Source organism: Neolamprologus brichardi, chromosome 1 (assembly GCF_056152115.1).
Source record: "Neolamprologus brichardi isolate AB-2024 chromosome 1, ASM5615211v1, whole genome shotgun sequence".
Classification (NCBI taxonomy): Eukaryota; Metazoa; Chordata; class Actinopteri; order Cichliformes; family Cichlidae; genus Neolamprologus; species Neolamprologus brichardi.
The window spans coordinates 27,007,610-27,027,202 of NC_142104.1; the positions used below are offsets into that span (position 1 = coordinate 27,007,610).

Genomic DNA, 19,593 nt, shown 5'->3' on the forward strand with positions numbered 1-19,593 from the left:
AGGATGCCAACGTCTAAGAATTAGCTGAAGAAGAAGAAGAAGAGAACGGGTTGGGGGGAAAAGGAGGAAGCGGAACAAGAAATCAGAAATCAGCTGTCAAAAAGTGGCTAAAGTGTAAGCAACGGATCATAAAGAGGTATTTTTTAAAACTAAATGTATATTGTCAAACTGTCAGACAGTAATATAGACCTCAGTGATATGGGGGGGTGTTATGTACTCGACTGGCTCTGATGTAGGGAAATAGCTCTCATAAGCTAACCTTAACGCTTAACTATGTGAGCTCCAAGCGCAGCTTGCTAACTGACGTAGCTAGCAGGCTAACGAGGAAGGTAACAACACCAAGTGCACATTTAAGAGGCTAAATAGGGTTTTTTTTAATCAGCCAAGTAGTAGGTTTAAGGTTTAAACCGAATGCTGTCAGTTTAGGTGACTGTTAGCTGCTTCGTAAAAGCATCCAGCCGAGTAGTGGGTAGCGGCTAACATTAGCGAGAAAACTATGTTGTTGTCGTCAGTGTTGACATGCCCTGGGTCTGTTGACTACAGCCAAGCGCCGTGTCAATAAGTGATTTATCTTCGAAGTGTCATCGTTTCGGCTTAGCCTGTCCTAATTCTAGACATTTATAAATACTACACAACCGCCGATGGCACGGGAAAACTTTTTAAGACGTTTTTGCTAACCGTGGCTTAAATGTTCTTTTGCAGATTGAACTGTTCTAGTATAAACGGCGTGTGTTTGTGTTTTTCTCTTTCACAAACATTTATCTAGAGATGTTCGGAGCTTGTCTACACCACTGACCCTGTTGCCTGCCAGTGACCTCTGACTCAACACATTCGCCAAGATGCCTGCAGTTTCCACCGGGGTCAAAGAGCTGTATTTGTCCACCTCTCTGGGGGACCTCAATAAAAAAGCTGAAATTAAGCCAGACAAGACAAGCACTAGAAAGTAATGTTACTATATTTTTTGGGGGCAGAAATTATTACCTAATAACAAGACATTTGTCACTGATCTCAATTTTCTGGCTTCTGTGACTGAAGCACATTGCAGTCATGTGGAGATGAAAATCTTTAACTTACATATACTTTTTTCGTGTTTGTAGCTATGTCCAGAGTGCCTGCAAAATATTCAAGGCGGCAGAGGAGTGCCGTCTGGACAGAGATGAGGAGAAAGCTTATGTACTGTACATGAAGTATTTGACAGTATATGACATCATCAAGAAGAGACCAGAGTTCAAGCAGCAACCGGTATACCTAATATTTATACGTTTGTTCATTCTTTTTGTATTGCTAACCTAATGTTTTTTCACATAAAGGCAGATTATTTACTTGAAGTGTTCTCTGATGTGCACAGGAGTATTACGTGACTATGCTTGGGACAAACAGCTTTAAGAAAGCCATTGAAGAAGCTGAAAAGCTGTCTGAAAGTCTTAAACTCAGGTTAGAGGTTTCAGCTGTCATGATTATGCTCTTTCTTAATTCAGACACTGTAAAATAGGATATTGATTTTGTTTCACTTAACTGATCTTTATTTCTTACCTACTTTGAACAGGTACGAAGAGGTCGAGGTGAGAAAAAAACTAGAGGAAAAGGAGAGACAAGAGGAGAAGAAGAGGAGGGAGGAAATGACAGAAAAAGATGGCGATCGGGGCTCTCCAAAAACATCATTCGCAAACAGGAAGGACAGCAAAAAGGTGAAGGTTTCACTCAGATAGTGACTGGAAAGCACTTTCCCACAGTAGCTGATCTCCTCAGTTCTTATTAGTTTTTTAAACATGAAATGTGATGCAACAAAGTGGTGAATCTGCCACTATCCCAACTTTTTTTTAGAAATATGTTGCAAATCAAAAAGAGTATTTTACTGTCTTATATGTAACTTTCCAATAGTTTACCAAATTTACGCTTACATAAAAACTGCATCGATCAATAACCCTCCCAAAAGGATCTAAACTAAAGCACAGTAGAAGAGTTGAATTTTGCAGGTGGTTACAGGTATTGAGATATTTACTGCACACAGCATTTCTGTGCCTTTGAAAAATAAAGTGAGATATAAAGACTTCAAATGTTTTATTTTCTTTGCCCTACTGGGCATTACAGTGGATTTTAATAATGATAAATCAAACACCAGTAGCTTAATTAATATTTGAATGCCTGTATTGAAATCGTAATGATTCTTTTTTTGTACCTTTAGTATAAGGGGAAAAATCCAGTTGAATTTATGTTAACATGCTAATGAGATGAGTCTTTGTGGATGTGTGTCGCAGGTGAAAGCTGAACAGAATGAACTGAAGAATGCAACCTCAAAAGGTAAAGTGGAAAACCTCAAAGCAGTCACTTTATTTTTATCTTTGAATTTAGTTGATTCATTAGTGCTGAGTTAGGAATTTTGTCTGACAGCTGCGCTGCCTGCTGGTGGGATCACGGCTGAGAAACTTTTCAACATGATGAAGGACCAGACTATCGCAATAATTGTTATGGATGCACGCAGCCATCGAGATTTTGAGGAGTCTCACATTCAGGTCCCGGCTCAAACCTGCATCAGCGTGCCTGAGGAGGCCATTAGCCCAGGGTGAGAAGCGAAGCTTCAAACTTGATTGAAGTTTGTTCTAACACACCATGTGTGATTCATTATCAAATAATAATATGAGTGGACTGATCTTTCTACCTTCAGTTTGTTTGTTTTTGTGTCTGTGTTTTTGGGGGGGGGGTTTGGTCAACCTGTGGAAAATGAAATGTTTTGACTTTTCAGAATCACTGTGAATCAGATTGAGGCAAAGCTGCCAGAAGAGTCCAAAGAGCACTGGAAACGGCGGGGATTTGTAGATTATGTCATCCTCTTGGATTGGTTCAGTTCTGTCACTGACCTTAAACTGGGGACCACCTTGCAGAGCCTCAAAGATGCTCTTTTTAAGGTAACTGTGTCTGGAGGGTGGTTGACTTTATGCAGTAGCTTGTAAATATCAATACCTGTGTTTTCATGTAAAATTACAATGTTGTGTTTGACAACTGCACAGTGGGACAGCATCACCATCCTGCGTAGTGAGCCGCTGGTGCTGGAGGGTGGCTATGAGAACTGGCTGTTGTTTTACCCCATGTATACGACCAATGCTAAAATTCGACCACCTCGACAGACCATTACCAACACCCTCCCTCAGTGTGAGTATGAGTAGTACAGTTTATTAAAAAAGTGGCCCTGTAATGCTATGTTTTGTCATTTTATGAGATAGAAAATAAAAACCACAATATACTTTATATAATTTTGTATTACTCACTTACTTCCTAATTGTGACTGGACTCTTGCCTTACATGTAGACATTTTCTTTGATGTTTTCAATAGTGAACTTTAGCTACCCATCCCTTGAGGAACCAAAACCTCCAACCCCACCTCCACCCGAGCCTGAAGTTTCACTTGAGCCTCAGGAACCATCAGCTCCTGTGCTGGTGAATGGGATCACACCAGCAGAACCTCCAACATCTAAAACTTCCATAGTCGCTGATAGGTTGCCCGACAGTGTTGATTTCTCTGTCACCGGCTCCACAAATTCAGGTCAGGACTTGGGTAAGAAGGCCCCTGCTGCAAGCACATCCAGCCAGTCACCTGCAACACCCAAAGCATTCCCTCAGGTATTGTTTACCCTGATAACTGTTAAACCTTTAGAGAATGCAAAGCATTAAGGACTCCAAATGTATCTAAACATGACTCTTCTCCTGTCCTAGTTTGACCGTACCAAGAAACCTGAACCTAAGCCCAGCCAAAACGGGTCAGCAAAGGATTCCACCCAGAATGGCCCAGTTGTCCCAGACCGTTCAGTTAAACCACCCTTTGCTCCTAATGCTTCTCTTTCTAAAGAAGAACAAAGTCAGATACACTCCGAAGCAGTGGCATTGATGGAGAAAGCCAAGCAGGAGCAGGAGAAACGCATGCAGCAGCGTCGTTTAGAGGAGGAGAAACGGGAGTCGAAAGAAAGGCTAGAAAAGGAAGAAAGTGAGAAGAGAAAGAAGGAAGAGGAGGAGAGAAAACATCAGGAGAAGAAGAAACTGGAAAGGCAAAAAGCAGAAGATGAGGAAAATAAAATAAACAAAGCATGGGATGAAAAAGACAGGAGAGGAAAAGAGCAGAACTCTGACACACCCTCTAAGAGTATGTCTCTGGATTCCCCGGCTCCCAACCATATTGTTAGTGAGATTAAGGTGAGTCCTCTTCTCTGTCAGAGATAATTACTGTCACAAACAAATGAAAGTTTAAGGTCATCCCACAAGGTCCTAGTGTCTTAAATCATTGGTTAAAAATTCTTCGTCATAATTGCACTTCCTAAACAATGTACTTTTTTTTAAAACACACAATCCACTAAACTGTTTTAATGAGTTAAAGGATTAGAACCTAGTTTGGCTCCTAGAGCTAAAGTATAACAATTAGAGCCCAAATAACAATTATTTGTAAATATAAAACTTCAAATAGTGTAATGCTCCTCATATAAAGGTGGCATGTGTAGGTTGAAACTTTAGATTCCAACCCCCCATTTTTCCTAACTAGTCCTGTTTAGGCTGATCGCTTCCTTCAGTTTAACCTGTCGCTGTCAAAATGGAGGAACAGTTTGATAGAGAAGTGAAGCCACTGCTAAACAATTGTAGTTTGTCCTTTATTAAATTTGAATTCCTGGACACTTGGGCTTAGTGTTGTCTGTCAAACTTATTGGGTTTGTTAGATTTCAGCAGGGCTGTGAGAGACTGACTCTCACAGCCCTGCTGTGACTGTGAAAGCATTTACAATAATTTTTTTGTATGACCTTATTAAATAAAGTGTGTTTGTGTGTGTGTGTGTCTTCACAGAGGGAGCCTCTGACCCGAGCAAGGAGTGAAGAGATGGGTAGGAGTGTACCGGGCCTTCCTGATGGTTGGATGAAGGTACCAGATAACCAAACCTGAAATAAGTGATTCATTTGAAATAACTGAGGGTGAAAGTTCAAAGGAAAAGAAGTTTAAAGGTTTATGGTCAACTTTTACCAAATGCTTTTCTTTTCCTCTGCTTAATTTTTTTTGGCTAGTTCCTTGACACAGTGACGGGGACCTATCGATACTACCATTCGCCAACCAATCGTGTCCACCTGTACCCTCCTGAAGTCACTGTTCCCCAGACCCCACCATCGACACCACCAACAGTCAAACAGAAAACACCACGACCAGCCGAGCCAGACACAAACCGTGAACAAGAGCAGGAGCAGTCTAAACTGAAACGCTCCTACTCTTCCCCTGACATCAGTCAGGACCTGAGGGAGGAGGCACAGAAGAAGGCCACTGCCCTGACCGCTACTGCTGTCATACCCACAATCAACAGAGAAACCAAGTAAGACATGCTGTGCACCTATAAATATCTTTTAAGTGAACAGATAATAGCTGCATATTATAAAGGACAATAGAAGCCTGCAAAATACTTCTTCTGGTATGAAGATGATGTGTTGGAGTGTCATAAAGATGATTCAGATTGTGTTTGTGTGCATAGAAGAGTAGTTTTTGATAGTATTTCCTCAGGTTGTTAAGTTAAATGAGCAGAAAATGTGTGATGATTTAAAATCAAAGGTCACGGTGGTTACAGGGTTTTTGTTGTAGGGTGTTACAATTTTCTTGTTACTTTTTCTTCTGGTCACTGCGTGTATATAGATTTGTTTCACATGTTCTAAACAGTTTGAGGTCTGAGATTGTTGGGTGAAAAGATGCCTGGATGGTAAGGTAGTAATTTCAGTGACTGTTCATGTTTAGTTTGAACCTGATTTACAATGAAATATTATGCTTTTTGTGCTGTTAAAGCAACAATGGTATGTATGACCTGTATTCTTTGTATATATTACACTGTGGTACTTCCTTTGATGATTCATCTGTAGTAACTAGTCTGGCTTTCTCTTATTTTACTCTTTTCTCTTTCAGACCTGCACCTGCCAAAGTCTATTCTAAAGTGGAGATTGCGCGTCCTTCAGCAGCCAAAATTCGCAACCTCAATCCCACATTTGGGGGTTTGGGCGCATCACTGACTGGCCTTCGTAATCTGGGCAACACATGTTATATGAACTCAATCTTACAGTCTCTTTGCAACACTCCTGCCTTGGCTGAATACTTCAACAACAATTGCTACCTAGAGGATATAAACAGGTTAGATTCGAGATAAGTGGAATTGCTGGTCATAATGAGGTCTGTATGCGGGGGAATGTATAACACCGGGGCCTCTGTTCTCTTTCTCTGCCAGGCACAATATTCTTGGCCACAAAGGGGAGGTGGCCGAGGAGTTTGGTGTAATCATGAAGGCCTTGTGGGCTGGTCTGTATAAGTGCATCAGTCCACGTGACTTCAAGATCACCATAGGCAAGATCAATGAGCAGTTTGCTGGTTATGACCAGCAAGACTCCCAGGAGCTGCTGCTGTTCCTCATGGATGGGCTTCATGAGGACCTCAACAAGGTAGTGTGAAAACTTAATAAGGGGTATTCCACAGCCACCAGTGAGGCATAAACAAAGTCTTACAATGGTTTCATGAAAAGAGAACCATTAACATCTAAATATTCTCACTCTTATTTAAATATTGACTAAATTAACAGTGCATCCTTTATTCTGTTGAATCACAGCTTTCTCAGGTTTCCTTTTAGTATCCCTGTATGTTGTTACACACTTGCCTGTTAACAATGAAGTCCTAGTCTTTTTTATCATTTTCCTTCTTTCTGTTTTTTTCACTGGGTTTCATTTTGATGGCAAATTAGAGAGTAAGTAAATAGCTGTGTGTCTTTGGTCCTCCTGCAGCAGTGTGCGTGTGACGTGTCTGCATCTGTCTGGTCTGATGCTCTGTCAGAACCTCTGTGCATGTTGACCCAAGACATGCTCATTGCCTGTATCAACAGATGTCTTTCCTTTCGTTTATTTTGTTTTTACTGGCTTCATGTGCATTAAGATGGGGGGGGAATTGTGTGATTGTATGTTTTTTACAACTCAACTGTAAGAGGCTGATATTGTGGTCACCTACATTTGTGAATGCAATAGATCGAGAACGAGGTGATGTAAGACCTTAAAAAGGATGCTGTATGTGTATGTACTAATAATCTTGGATACATTTGAATCTCAATGACCTTGACCTCAAGGTTAGAGTACTTCTGATAACTGTATTTCTGAAAATCTTGTGACTGCAATGACTTTTTGAAATTGATACCCTAGGTGTGTCTACTAGGAGGCTGAGGGGTCACCAGTATTTTATATTTTTAAACTTACTATAACCACAAAGGTAGTGGGGGGTTTTTTCTGAGTTATTTTTCCTATTGAAGGTCTTTTATTTATGCTGTTAGAGTATCAGCTGAGTGATACAGTGACAAATGTCTCCACCTGGGTTTAAGTTGCAGAAGTACATCAACCCATTTTCTTTTTGAGCATAGGATGCCGATTCGATTGTAGCAGCTGATGATGTGCATTTGTCATCACGCACGCCATCTCATCATGTCCCTTTTGTGTGATCTTCTGACCTGTGTGCCATCATGCTGGCCCAGTCCCAGTCCACTCTGTCTCTCTGGGATAATTGATTTTTATTTTTATTTTATTTTTTTAAATCATACTAATTAATAAGGTATTAATTAGCAAGTGTTAACCTGCCATATCTTCCTGCCTGTCATACTGAGAGTGAACTGGCTGAACTGCATGCTAATAAGCTGAACAATACTCGAGAGATGAATACAGAGATTATGGCTTGAAAATTCTTCATGTCGTTTTTAGTGAGTTTTCACTTCTCCCTGCAACGTGATATCGATAGGTGATGTAGTGAACATCTGCCATTATTCACTGATTTTTAATTGAATCACAAAGGCAGGTGTCTCTAGCTGTTAATTTGGGCTTGTGTCATTTTAAATTATTTTCTTTCACTTCTGGTCAGGCGGACAACAGGAAGCGGTACAAGGAAGAAGAAAATGACCATCTGGATGATCAAACAGGTGCTGACCTGGCCTGGAGCAAACACAAGCTTCTGAACGAGTCCATCATCGTAGCACTGTTCCAGGGGCAGTTCAAGTCCACTGTGGAATGTCTGACTTGCCATCGCAAGTCACGGACATTTGAGACCTTCATGTACCTGTCGCTGCCACTGGCCTCCACCAGCAAGTGCTCCCTACAGGTCAGAGCATATCAAAGCATGTTTTCTCTCTCGTGTCAAGCACATATTGTTATCTAACATATTCACATCATAACAGCATTTGTTTCTCTGAATTAATTCTGACAAACTAGCCAATTGAATGTATTGTGGTTGTGTAGATCATATTACTCTTGATTAAATGCAGATATAACTATGGTTAATAGTTAGTGATTTTTCTACTTCCGGGTAGGATTGTCTGAGGCTATTCTCCAAGGAAGAGAAGCTGACTGACAACAACAAGGTGTTCTGCAGACACTGCAAAGCCCACAGAGACTCCACCAAGAAACTGGAGATCTGGAAGGTCCCACCCATCCTCCTGGTCCACTTGAAACGGTCTGTAATCAATGCAGTAAAACAGTTTTTACCTGTCTATTTTCACTCCTCACTTTATAAGCTTTACAGGAGTGCTATTTTTGATATTAACATTATTTTCTGTTGTGGGGGTTCTTCCTGCAGGTTCTCCTATGAGGGTAGATGGAAGCAGAAACTGCAGACATCTGTAGACTTCCCTTTAGATAGTCTGGACCTGGCCCAGTACGTCATTGGACCCAAACAGAGCCTGAAGAGATACAACCTTTACGGAGTGTCTGTAAGTGAAACTGAAATGACTGCTGCTGTTTTTACCGCTCTGGTGTAAAAGATTGATCAAGTATTGTTGTCACCCCGCCAGGCGGGCGGGCTTCATGGACACCTAAATTTGTGAATGCAATAATTCGAGAATGTAGCTGTGAGTAGTGAGCAGTAGCTTCAAATTGATAACATGGGAACATGTACAAAAAAATCTCTTCTAATCTCAGTGACCTCAACCTAAATGTCAGAGGTCACATATTCTGAACATCTTTGCACCTGCAATAACTTGAGAAGTCAGTCACCTAGGGTTTTCAAACCGATACCATTGGGGTGTCTACTAAAAATCTTTGATCACTTTCAATCTCAGTGACCTTGACCTCAAGGTCAAATCACTGGCCTTTGCCAATATTTTTAAATTTATGCACTAAACAAAATTTTAACATAAACATTTTATTCTGAAATAACACTCTGCTCAGGAACCCTCTGAGCCGATCTGTATAAATATGATTTCCTGAACTATATTAAGTTGAGGCATAATGCCAGCGGGTTCTGTGTCCTGGGCAGTAAATTCAGCAGGTACCACATGATACCATTTCTCTATTTTGGTGAGAAAGAAGTGTTCGTATGTAGTTTGGTCTCGGTATAACTGCTTCTACTGACAGACACAGGATTCGTTAAAGGTCTGGCTGAATGACCAAATTATTTATATATGCCAATTCTGATATCTTCTTAGTCAAAATCTCAAGTTGTATATGGTATCATCTGTGGTAAGATCAGCAGATGAGCAATGATTACAAACTGCTACATGCAAAGTTTACAGTCTGCTTACTGAACAAAACTGGTGAATTTTTTAAAATTATTTTGACATGGTGCAATATCTTTGGTCCTACTCAGGCTTCAGTAAACGTTAAATCGATAGATCTAGCATGGAAAACCTGGGCTTTTTAAGAACACTTTTTTTTTAATGGGTTGTTTGGTTTCCCAAATATAACAAATGTAGGGAGCAAGGTGGATGTACAGTTTATTAAAGTAACATCAACAATTGTCTGAATGATAAAAAATGAGTTGGATCTACTTGGGGGACTACAGCCAGTCTTTTGGCAAATAGGCAACACAAGAGCTGTACTGGCTCAGTAGCTTTGGTACATAAATGTGTTTGGTCCCTAAACAGCAAGACAGGATAGTAAAATATTTATACAGGCAAGATTGGAAAGAAAAAACCTGGTTTAAAACATTGAAAACAGCAACCTGTAATGCTTAAGTAACAGTTGATTGTCGTCTGCTTTTCCACTACCAGAACCACTATGGGGGTTTAGATGGCGGCCATTACACAGCCTACTGTAAGAATGCCGCCAAACAGCGCTGGTACAAGTTCGACGACCATGAGGTGTCTGACATTTCCACCTCCTCCGTCAAGTCCTCTGCAGCCTATATCCTGTTTTACTCCACCCTGTGATGGTGCTGTGGGACATAAAGGAGGCACACTAATACACCAGAGCAGCAATGCTTTTTTCTTTTTAGAATCACAGCTCTGAGGACCTGGTGCACAAAGCTGCGGTTAACTTGTCGGGGAATTACTCGAGCGAGTGGCCATGAGATCTCGTCTGTCCCAGAAAGGAGAACGGTGCAGGCACACTGTGCAACGCTTCAGCTACTAGAGGAGCCATAGCTGTTTAAAATATGCCGTCTGTTCACGTTACTGATCATCTAGAGACTAAATGGATCCTCCTTTAAATCTGACTTCTCTACCATAGTTGTGCTGTAGGGCTGACCGCTGGTCCAGACGCTCTTCACTCGCATTTCTTTCACACTCGGTGTGGACAGCACTATCGCAGAACTGATTTTCAGCTTTCTTGTACTGTGCATACACAGGATTAACAGTTAGGTGGCATGTACATACCTACCTACGCTGATGTTGCACATTAAAAATGTAAATACTTTAGGGCAAAATATTTATCTGTTAAGTGACCAAATTATTATTATTTTTTTCGTGAAAGTAGCAGCCATTATATTATCTCCATATTCATAAAGGCAAACCATATGTTTTAGGGGTTTACCTGTAGAGCCTTCTCTTGTTTATTAACGAGGGGGTGTTGAAGAGACTGTGACTGATTTTTAGCATTCTTCCTGAGGTAAAGGAGGGAGTTTTGCTTGTTCATATTAGCCACATTCTTGCACTTATCCACTTATGCAATCACATTAAGTTGTTTATGTAGAACATATTTGTTTAACAGCCGATTTCAGCGCTCTACTCAGAATGCTTTACACTGATGCTGACATCTTCTCTGTCTTGCTCGGTTCAGCTAATGAAAGGAAACCCTACAGTCTTCTGTAAAGGTTATTGTCAGTTAAACCTACTTACTCTTTACATGATTATACTCAAACACTATTTAGAGGCAAATGTATCAGGATAGATTGACATCCTGTTTGGTTCATACTAGTGATTTTTGGTCTTTATTTGTTTGAGGCTTGGTTAGATTTTTTTTTCTTTTTTCAGGAATTACTTTAATGTTTAGTATTGAGCTGGAGAATGTGAAGACGTGAGAAATTGACCTTAGCCACTTACACGAGTGTAATAGGGTCAACACACTCTGCCTGACCGACCAGCCGACTGACAAGGGCAAGCACAAAGTAAGCTGATTATTATTTTTTTAGAATGGACCAGAGCTCTTAAGGGGTAGGATTAGACTCTGAACTTCCTGACTATTTTTATTGCCTCGCATGAGATCATGTGCTATTTTCTTTTCACTTGTACTTTTTCCCCCCTCAATGTTCTGAAAGTGTTTCAGATATAACGATTATATTAATCTCAAACAACTCATGTCTATTTATTAAAACTGCTTCAAATTAGTTTCTGTGTGTGTTTGTGAACAAATGTTCCAAGATATTTTCAGCATGTATTAAGTACTGTCATAAAGCCCTTATCAACATGATGTCCCTGTCTTCCTGTGGTTTGGAGATAGTGGGATAGTTAAACATTATACATTAGCACTGAACTCACACTCATTTATTTCTAATTGTTATGGAGATGCTAACAGTACAAAGAGCAGCAGAGATGTTGAACCAAATGCAGATGATAAGAAACACTTTCAAGAGGGAAACTGATTTTGGTCTTCTATTTGCAAAGCTCACAGTCCTTGGATCTTTGGCTTCGGGAAAGGCTTGCGGCTGTAGAGCAGCATGTAGGCGTTGGGAGATTGCACCAGGGTGTCCTGTACCTCTCTGACAAGCGAGTCGTCAAACAAGTGCCAGGTCTGGGCTGAGGCGTTGTGGCACAGAGCCGTATAGTGACCCATGTTCAGATGACCTGTGTGGTTCTATTAAAAAATATGAAATTAACACATTAAAAAAACAGATGTGGTGAAAACTCCATGGTTTTCCACACAGTTTGTCATTTCATGTAAATATTACAGTTTTAATTGCATAACAGGTGCCAAGTCCTAAACATTAAACCCTGTGTGTTGCCTGGGTGATCTTAAAATGGTGTAAAGCACTTTGTGGAAATGGCAAAAGTTTTTCTGTAATGTTACAGATTTGTGTTTTACTATTTAAGCCCAAAAAAGTTGGGTTTGTTTCATTAACTGCAGCAGTATTTCTTTATCACGTATTAAAACTGAGACAGTTTATTGAAGCTGCACTTCATTTTCTCATACTGAGCTATCTCACATTAAATTATTAAACTACTTTACACTGTTAGAGGGGGGATGGGTTCACTGCTCCAGCCCACATAAGATCAAATTGGCCCAGGATGAAAAATGAGTTTTGCGCCCCTGCCTAAGAAAAAGTCCGGCACCAGACTTTTAAAATGGTCTCTTTAATATTGCAGCTGTTGATTATTTTAATTATGTAATAATGTAATTTATCAGGAAATTAATAACTAAAGATTTAAAAAGCTGCAAAATAAATAGTATAAATACAGTAATTGCATCCAAAATATAGTGGAGTAACAGAAGAAAGCAACAACACGTCCAAATAAGTCTCAGTAAATCACTGGAGTAAATGTACTCAGTTACATTCCTACTGGTAGTATTCATGCTCTTATATAACAGTGTTGGGCACTGTAAGTTTAACAGTACTCTAGTCCAACCTGCCAAAAATGACTGTCCTCAGGGGCTGAGGGCAGTCATCTTTCAGAAGGGGTTGTTGCCACCCCATGCCCCCCTTCTGGACATACCCCTGACTGCCAAAGTGGCATCATGCATTTCATTTACAGCCTTGAGCCTTTACGGTCTTGGCAGTCATGCATCCCCAAGTCTTTGAATCTACGAGTGTGGATGTTTGCAGTGCGCTCAAATATCTTTCGGCAAAACACAAACATGACCTCACAAATTCATATTACGATCTTCTTCGTGTTCACTCACCACAACAGCATAAAGATGGTATGAAGAATCTGAGACATTATGCACTGAGCTCGACAGAAATGGGGTCAAGTCGAGCTTCATGGGGAACGCGACATTAGTTCTCAGTTTCACCTGCTTCTTCCCCTTACAGCCAAACCTGCGGCGGAGGAAACAAGTTTAGTTTGAAACACTGACTCTTAAAAAACAGTGGGGGTTATTGATTTATCTTAGCCTTCCTGTATCTCCGGGGTATTTGGAAGCAGAAACACTTCATAATAGAATGCATAAAGAGTATTAAGTATTCATGATGCCTGCTGAATTAACACATGCATGAATATATGTTATTTGTAGAAAAGGTCTGTTACTCAATACTGATAAATGGCGCTATTAGTTTTTTTTGTACTTACAAGCAAAAAGACCATTATTGGAAATCACTTAATTAATTTTTGAGTCTTTATTGTCTAATAATTTAACAAACTCAGTCCTTGAATTATTCAAATGCATATTGTTGCTTCTCTGTTACTGTCATGACCTTTGTTGCTGTAATTCAAACAGACCAAAAACAGACTGAAATTGGTCACTAAAAAGATGAATGTCTCCAGAGCAGTGGCGGATCTAGAAAATTGTACATGGGGAAGAAACGATTTATTTAAGCATCTGTTTTCCCCCCCCCTCAAGCCTACAAAGCCTTCTCGGTTTTGCTCAATTATGGTCATAATGATATTAATTGTATCATGTGACGTGAATGTGAAAGTTTTGTGCACTGCCGCACACTGAATCTAGGCAACATCGACTAAGTCCTTTAATTGCTTTCAAACAGCACCCTGCTGAAGTTCATCTCCTTCTAAAGATCAAAGCCTCAGAGCAGCTACACTCCTGAGTGGACCTTAAAGTGAGATTATGCTCTGCTAAATGTTACACATCCATTCATAAAATTTAAAGATTTTATCGACTGAACATATACTCTGTAAATAAAGTATCTTAAGAGATGACGATCCATTCCTTCTCACCGTTTTAGGTGTAACATGAGGATCTCTGGAGGTTTGTCCAAACTAGTGATGACCGCCGTTTCTCTCCTCATCCTGCACACTGAACACAGCAGCTGCTCTCCCCCAGTTAGGACGGTCTGCTCGAAGAACAGCGACAGACAGTCCTGCACAACATGAAATGAGAATAAAAGACCAGCACAGAACTGCAGGGATGAGGCCATCAGTATATCAAATGCAAACAGTCTGAAAGGTGTTTAAAAAAACATGCCTGAATGGAGCACTTAAGGATGCCGGCAGGAATCGGCAGTGACAGCACAGTAAAAGCTTGTGTGCTGTACGCCTGCTGATCGCAGTGCATGCAGAGGGTTATGTAGCCCAGCTGGCCCTCAAACAGCTGTGACACAATGGTGCTTTCAGTGGTGCAGTACCTATTGTGTTCTTGCCTCGGCTGTCGTATTGAACAGTGCATCTGGTCCTTTGCAACCTTGTAAACAATCACATACGCACAAAAACACACTCAGTTATGCTTTCCGTAGGTTTATATTACTGAGAGGAACGGGCTATGTGATGGTGCAGATGCGCAGGTGTCTCTGCACCTTTTTCAGGTCATCGTGTAGCGTGTTAAGGAGAAAGAGGAGCAGTTCCTGGGCGTCCTGCTGGGAGTAGTTGTTGAACTGGGGAAGGATGGAGCACAGCACCGACCGGGCCTCTACGGGGGCACAGCTGGAGTTTGTCCCCAGCCACATCTCCTCTAGCAGGCGGACAAACACCTCAGCCACCCGGCACTTGGACCTGCATGAAAAGAGGTTAAACTACTGGAAAAAAACATGACTGCCAACCCTCAGGTGAGTCCAAGAATAAAACGAAGATGATCAGTCTTAGTCTGTGAAGGTTCTCAGTCATCCAGGTCATGGTAGTCTAAGAAGCTTGGAAAGAAAAGCGTCTGGACTTCTTTAAGTTGTTTGAAGACGTTTCACCTCTCATCCGAGAAGCTTCTTCAGTTTTAAGGTCAAATGGTGGAGAGTCCCAGATTTAAACCCAGTGGGAGTATCCCCCCCAAAGAGGGACAAAGGACACCCTGATGATCCTCTACCTAATCACATGAGCCAAGGTGTGAAAACGGGTGTGGGTCACAATCAGCCATGGTTTCGGGTGAGCTCATTGTGAAATCTGGCCCCACCCTATCATGCGATTTCCTAAGGTCAGATGGCCCAGGATGTGAGTGGGCGTTAAGGCGTCTCGGAAGGGAACTCAAAACTGGATTATAGATGGCAGACAGTTGGTGTCGTAATCCACCACCTCTGTTCAAAGATGGTCGCTCACAGTGGACATAAATGGCTTCTTTCGCTCCTCTTTCAAACCATCTGTCCTCTCTGTCCAAAATGTGAACATTGGCATCCTCAAAAGAGAGACCTTTATCCTTTAGATGCAGATGGACTGCTGAGTCTTGTCCTGTGGAGGTGGCTCTTCTATGTTGTGCCATGCGCTTCTGAAGAGGCTGTTTGGTCTCTCCAATGTAGAGGTCTGGGCATTCCTCGCTGCACTGTACAGCATACACCACATAGTTAAGTTTGTGTTTTTGAGTTTTGTCTTTCGAGTGAACCAGTTTCTGTCTGAGTGTGTTGCTGGGTCTGAAATGCACCTGGATGTCATGCTTGGAGAAAACCCTCCTGAGTTTCTCTGATACACCGGCTACATAGGGGATAACAATGTTGTTGCATCTGTCTTTCTTAACCTCCCTCGCTGGTGTCTGATCTTCCACTGTGAGCAACCATCTTTGAACAGAGGTGGTGGATTACGACACCAACTGTCTGCCATCTATAATCCAGTTTTGAGTTCCCTTCCCAGACGCCTTAACGCCCACTCACATCCTGGGCCATCTGACCTCAGGAAATCGCATGATAGGGTTGAGCTAGGTTTCACAATGAGCTCACCCTAAACCCTGGCTGATTGTGACCCACACCCATTTTCACACCTTGGCTCATGTGATTAGGTAGAGGATCATCAGGGGATCCTTTGTCCCTCTTTGGGGGGGATACTCCCACTGGGTTTAAATCTGGGACTCTCCACCATTTGACCTTAGAATTGAAGAAGCTTCTCGGATGAGAGGTGAAACGTCTTCAAGCAACTTAAAGAAGTCCAGATGCTTTTCTTTCCAAGCTCCTCAGACATGCTCAGTCTTACTTTTCCAGTTCTCTGCGTGTTTCCTGATCCAGGAGGTGCTCTACGAGGGGCACAGTGGAGCACAGGCACTGTAACACCGCATTTAAGTAGCAAGAGTTGCCAGAATTGTCTAACCCACACACTCCCGGTCTGTTCCAGTTGTTCTGCAGCCTCACTGCAGAGCTGCACCTGTGTTTTCCTTTCACCGTCACCTGACCACAGATGTTGGTGTTTGTCCTGCAGGAGAATTTAGTCAAGCAAAAATATCAAATATATCAGTGACAGGATTTATTTGTTCAAATCTTCACATTAAAAGGTCACAATATTAAAATCCCTGGTTATCACATTAGAATGTGGTGTGTCAAGTGGTGGGATAGATAACACAGGAAATTAAAAATCAGCTGCAAGTAGCAGTAAGGCTCTATGGCAGGTTATGTGGGGTGATGAGCAAGGAAGGAAGACTGAAAGTCAGAATCGGGGTTATGGGTGCTCAAGGCTCAGTGATAAGTGTGGGGATCAAAGATCTAAAACACACACTTATAAATTAAATACTAAGCTAAATATAAAGTTTTCAGAATTTCATTTTTTTCTGTTTGGCTTATTTCATTCATCAAACATTGCAGCAGCCATAAGACGTTGCAGAAGATCTGTGACAAACAGCGGGACTAACCTTTGCTTACAAATATTTGAGACATTTTTCTCTTGGTATGAGCTGCTGTTCAGTCGTGGCAGAACGGGCACGGCGGTGCTGCTGTTCATGGCCAGCTGAGAGGCCAGAGTCCTGGTGAACTGTGTCAGGTTGACCTTCTTTCCTGAGCTCTGGCTCTGCAGAGTGTGGAGCACAAATGTGTTGATGCAGATCACATGCAGCGTCACCCAAAGGCCTGGGAGGAATACATCCACCCCTGTTCTTTTTGGATCAGACAGGGGAACGAGGGCAGGTCCTGTCCAACCCTGCAGGTGGGCAATGAGTTCAGACATCATGGAGCCCTCAGGTGGTGAAGATGGTGGCCTCTTAACAGCGGGAACAAAATGAATGGTGAACCCTAATCTAGACAAGATGTGTGTGAGCCTTTCCTCCATCCAGGCAGAGCTATCCAGCTGAACCACACACCTGTGGCTGCAGAAAGGTCTCAGCAGGTGTCTGACCACCTGCTCGACAACAGATTTCTTACTCTGCCTCTGGAGCTGCTCTGGACAGTACAGATACATGTTACAGATGAACCCTGAGCTTGGGTCACAGAGGAGAGCGAGATAAAGAGAGTAGCGCTCCTGCTGAGAGGACAGTCTGTATTTCTTTACAGCCAGGTTTGGCCCCGGCGTATAGAGGGCCTGGTAGCGCTGGGTTATGTGGCCACAGAAAGCAGAGAGGACTTCCAGCTTGTCTCCATCCTCCAGTCTGGTCAGAGACAGCAGGTCGGCCTGGATGCTGTTTCTCTTTAGCACGCCCTGCCATCCGTCTAGTTTCACATTTAGATCATGCCCAAAGTTGCAGTTCTCCCCCAAAGACAGGCCGCTCTGCAGGACCACAGAAAACCACGTCACTGCATCAGCATACCCCTCCTCAGACACATCTGTGCTCTGCTCCCTGCTCTGGCAGTGTGACTGCCGATTTGGCCCTGCCTTCACACCGGCAGCTCTCCTGATCAGCTCCCGGATCGCTTCTCTGTCCAGCACCTCCAGCAGAAGCTCCCTGGCTGTGTAGTAAACCTGGCAATTGGGGCTGGTCCGAGTCTTTGTCAGAGGCTTCACCTTTTTGGACTTTTGGAAGATATTCGGTAAGCAAAAGGTGTCCCTCTGGGTAGCTTCACGCGATATGTCCACCAGGTGGCAGTCCTCGGACATCCAGGCGCACTCCTTCACTAACAGAGCTTTGGCCTTCATCGTTCAACCTGTGTGCGCTAAGAAAAAGCCATCTCAAAATATGTATTTGTTTGGGAGCAAAAGGAGGAGATAGCCTCAGACGGCGGTGTTTTTAATATCCTGTGTGCTATCCGGAAAACTGTGTGTGCTGTTCATGTTCATCTGATCCTCAGGTGAATCCAGCGCTCAGGAGAATCCGCTTTTAGGTAAATCACCTGGGATCCGCAGTAGCCAGACAACTGTGTCCTGGCAACGTAAACACAGCGCTCGTGACGCGCTTCTGGCTTCTGGTGCGCGTGACTCCAGGATTTAACTTGTCATTTAGCAAAACACTAAGAAGAACTAACTCACGGAGAATGTGTTTACTGTGTATCTGTCGGGTATCGTTTGAGCTACATGCAGTTCTTCAGAGTCTCCACTAGATGGTGCTCTGTGGTGAACCAGTGCGGCTTTTGGGAACCTACAATTCAGGGACGTTAAACTGTGTGTTTTCAAAACAAAACAGGAACTTTTCTGTAATTGTTATTGTTTATCTATTACTTACTTACTTTGGTGTAGTTTGAATGGCAGTGATTGAGGTCTTTATCAGTAGGGAATGTTGTAAAACCTTTGAAAATACAGTTCAAAGTCCAAATTAAATGCCCTCTGTTACATTTTCCAAAGCTGGGCCAGATTGGGGTCTTTGATGGGCCGATTCTGGACCACGGGCATTGTGTTTGACACCCCTGCTCTAATCTGTTTTTAATCTTTTTTTTTTTTTTTTTTAAACACCCGACCAGGTGTGGCAGTTTCTCTTCCGCTGAAGTGTCCTCACTGGTACTGCGTACTGGTGATGGCATCCAACACGTCCCTAACTCCACCCTATATCATAACCTCCTGAAACAACCCCTACACTGCCGGTAAAACGTCTATAATGGGGCAGGGGTCTGGAAGAGAGGTGCAAGAAAAGAGCAGGAGTCCCTCCTTCAGGTAAAAATGTTGAGGATCTGTTTTGAACAAAGCCATGTAGCATATTAAAAGTAAAGACTGTCAACCTGTATGCACAAAGGCAAAGGGATCAGCATCCAGGATTGTACCCAGATCTCTGCAGTAAAGGTGCAGTTGAATCCATTTTAAGTATTGAGTTGGCCCATTCATTTTGTGTGCTGGTAATTGTTGCTTTGTTTTGCGGTTGGAGTTGCAAAGGTATGATCTTAGGTCTGGATTACTGTTGCAAAACAGTGAAAGGGCCAGTGATGGAAGCAGATAAAGCTTTGTGGTTTTGATGGATCATATGGGTGGAGTGTTCAACCAAAACGTTTAAACCTGAGACAAACTATGAGTGTAAATATGTGTTAATTTACCTGTGATTAAAACTCAGTTACTGGGCTCTTAAAAGAACAAATGGCAGCAGAGCTCTGTTTGGTTACCTTTTTTATTAGTTATTTTGTGGCTCCAAGGAATAGGGGAAAAAAATACATATTTAAAGTCAATGGCTGTGAAAGCTAGTCGTATGATTTCAGTTTTTGTTTTTCTTATCC

At 42.2% G+C, this 19,593-nt stretch overlaps 2 protein-coding genes across 4 annotated transcripts; one reads left to right on the top strand and one right to left on the bottom strand.

Moving 5' to 3' along the window:
* The first annotated feature begins 17 nt into the window (after positions 1 to 17).
* Positions 18 to 11,666, top strand: usp8 (ubiquitin specific peptidase 8). Of its 2 annotated transcripts, none has more exons than XM_006793942.3 (19): positions 18 to 136; positions 767 to 943; positions 1,098 to 1,242; positions 1,349 to 1,434; positions 1,547 to 1,688; positions 2,259 to 2,301; positions 2,392 to 2,563; positions 2,744 to 2,906; positions 3,009 to 3,150; positions 3,332 to 3,618; positions 3,712 to 4,185; positions 4,825 to 4,899; positions 5,040 to 5,338; positions 5,917 to 6,138; positions 6,233 to 6,443; positions 7,894 to 8,130; positions 8,339 to 8,481; positions 8,605 to 8,737; positions 10,016 to 11,665. In XM_006793942.3, the coding sequence occupies exons 2-19, from the start codon at positions 840 to 842 to the stop codon at positions 10,172 to 10,174; spliced, it is 3,237 nt and encodes a 1,078-aa protein (XP_006794005.2). In that variant the 5' UTR covers positions 18 to 136; positions 767 to 839; the 3' UTR covers positions 10,175 to 11,665. The 2 variants fall into 2 exon arrangements, with proteins under 2 accessions (XP_006794005.2, XP_087696292.1); XM_087840166.1 differs by having other exon boundaries at positions 21 to 136; positions 769 to 943; positions 6,233 to 6,446; positions 10,016 to 11,666.
* On the bottom strand, positions 11,533 to 18,553 carry LOC102786182 (uncharacterized). 2 transcript variants are annotated; one of them, XM_006793944.3, is made up of 7 exons: positions 16,881 to 18,553; positions 16,346 to 16,447; positions 14,644 to 14,839; positions 14,316 to 14,531; positions 14,069 to 14,211; positions 13,080 to 13,215; positions 11,533 to 12,035 (listed from the first exon to the last, which is right to left on the bottom strand). In XM_006793944.3, exons 1-7 carry the CDS (start codon positions 18,092 to 18,094, stop codon positions 11,847 to 11,849), a joined length of 2,196 nt encoding a protein of 731 aa, XP_006794007.2. In that variant the 5' UTR covers positions 18,095 to 18,553; the 3' UTR covers positions 11,533 to 11,846. The 2 variants fall into 2 exon arrangements, with proteins under 2 accessions (XP_006794007.2, XP_006794006.2); XM_006793943.3 differs by having other exon boundaries at positions 11,534 to 12,035; positions 16,232 to 16,447.
* Positions 18,554 to 19,593: the final 1,040 nt, after the last annotated feature.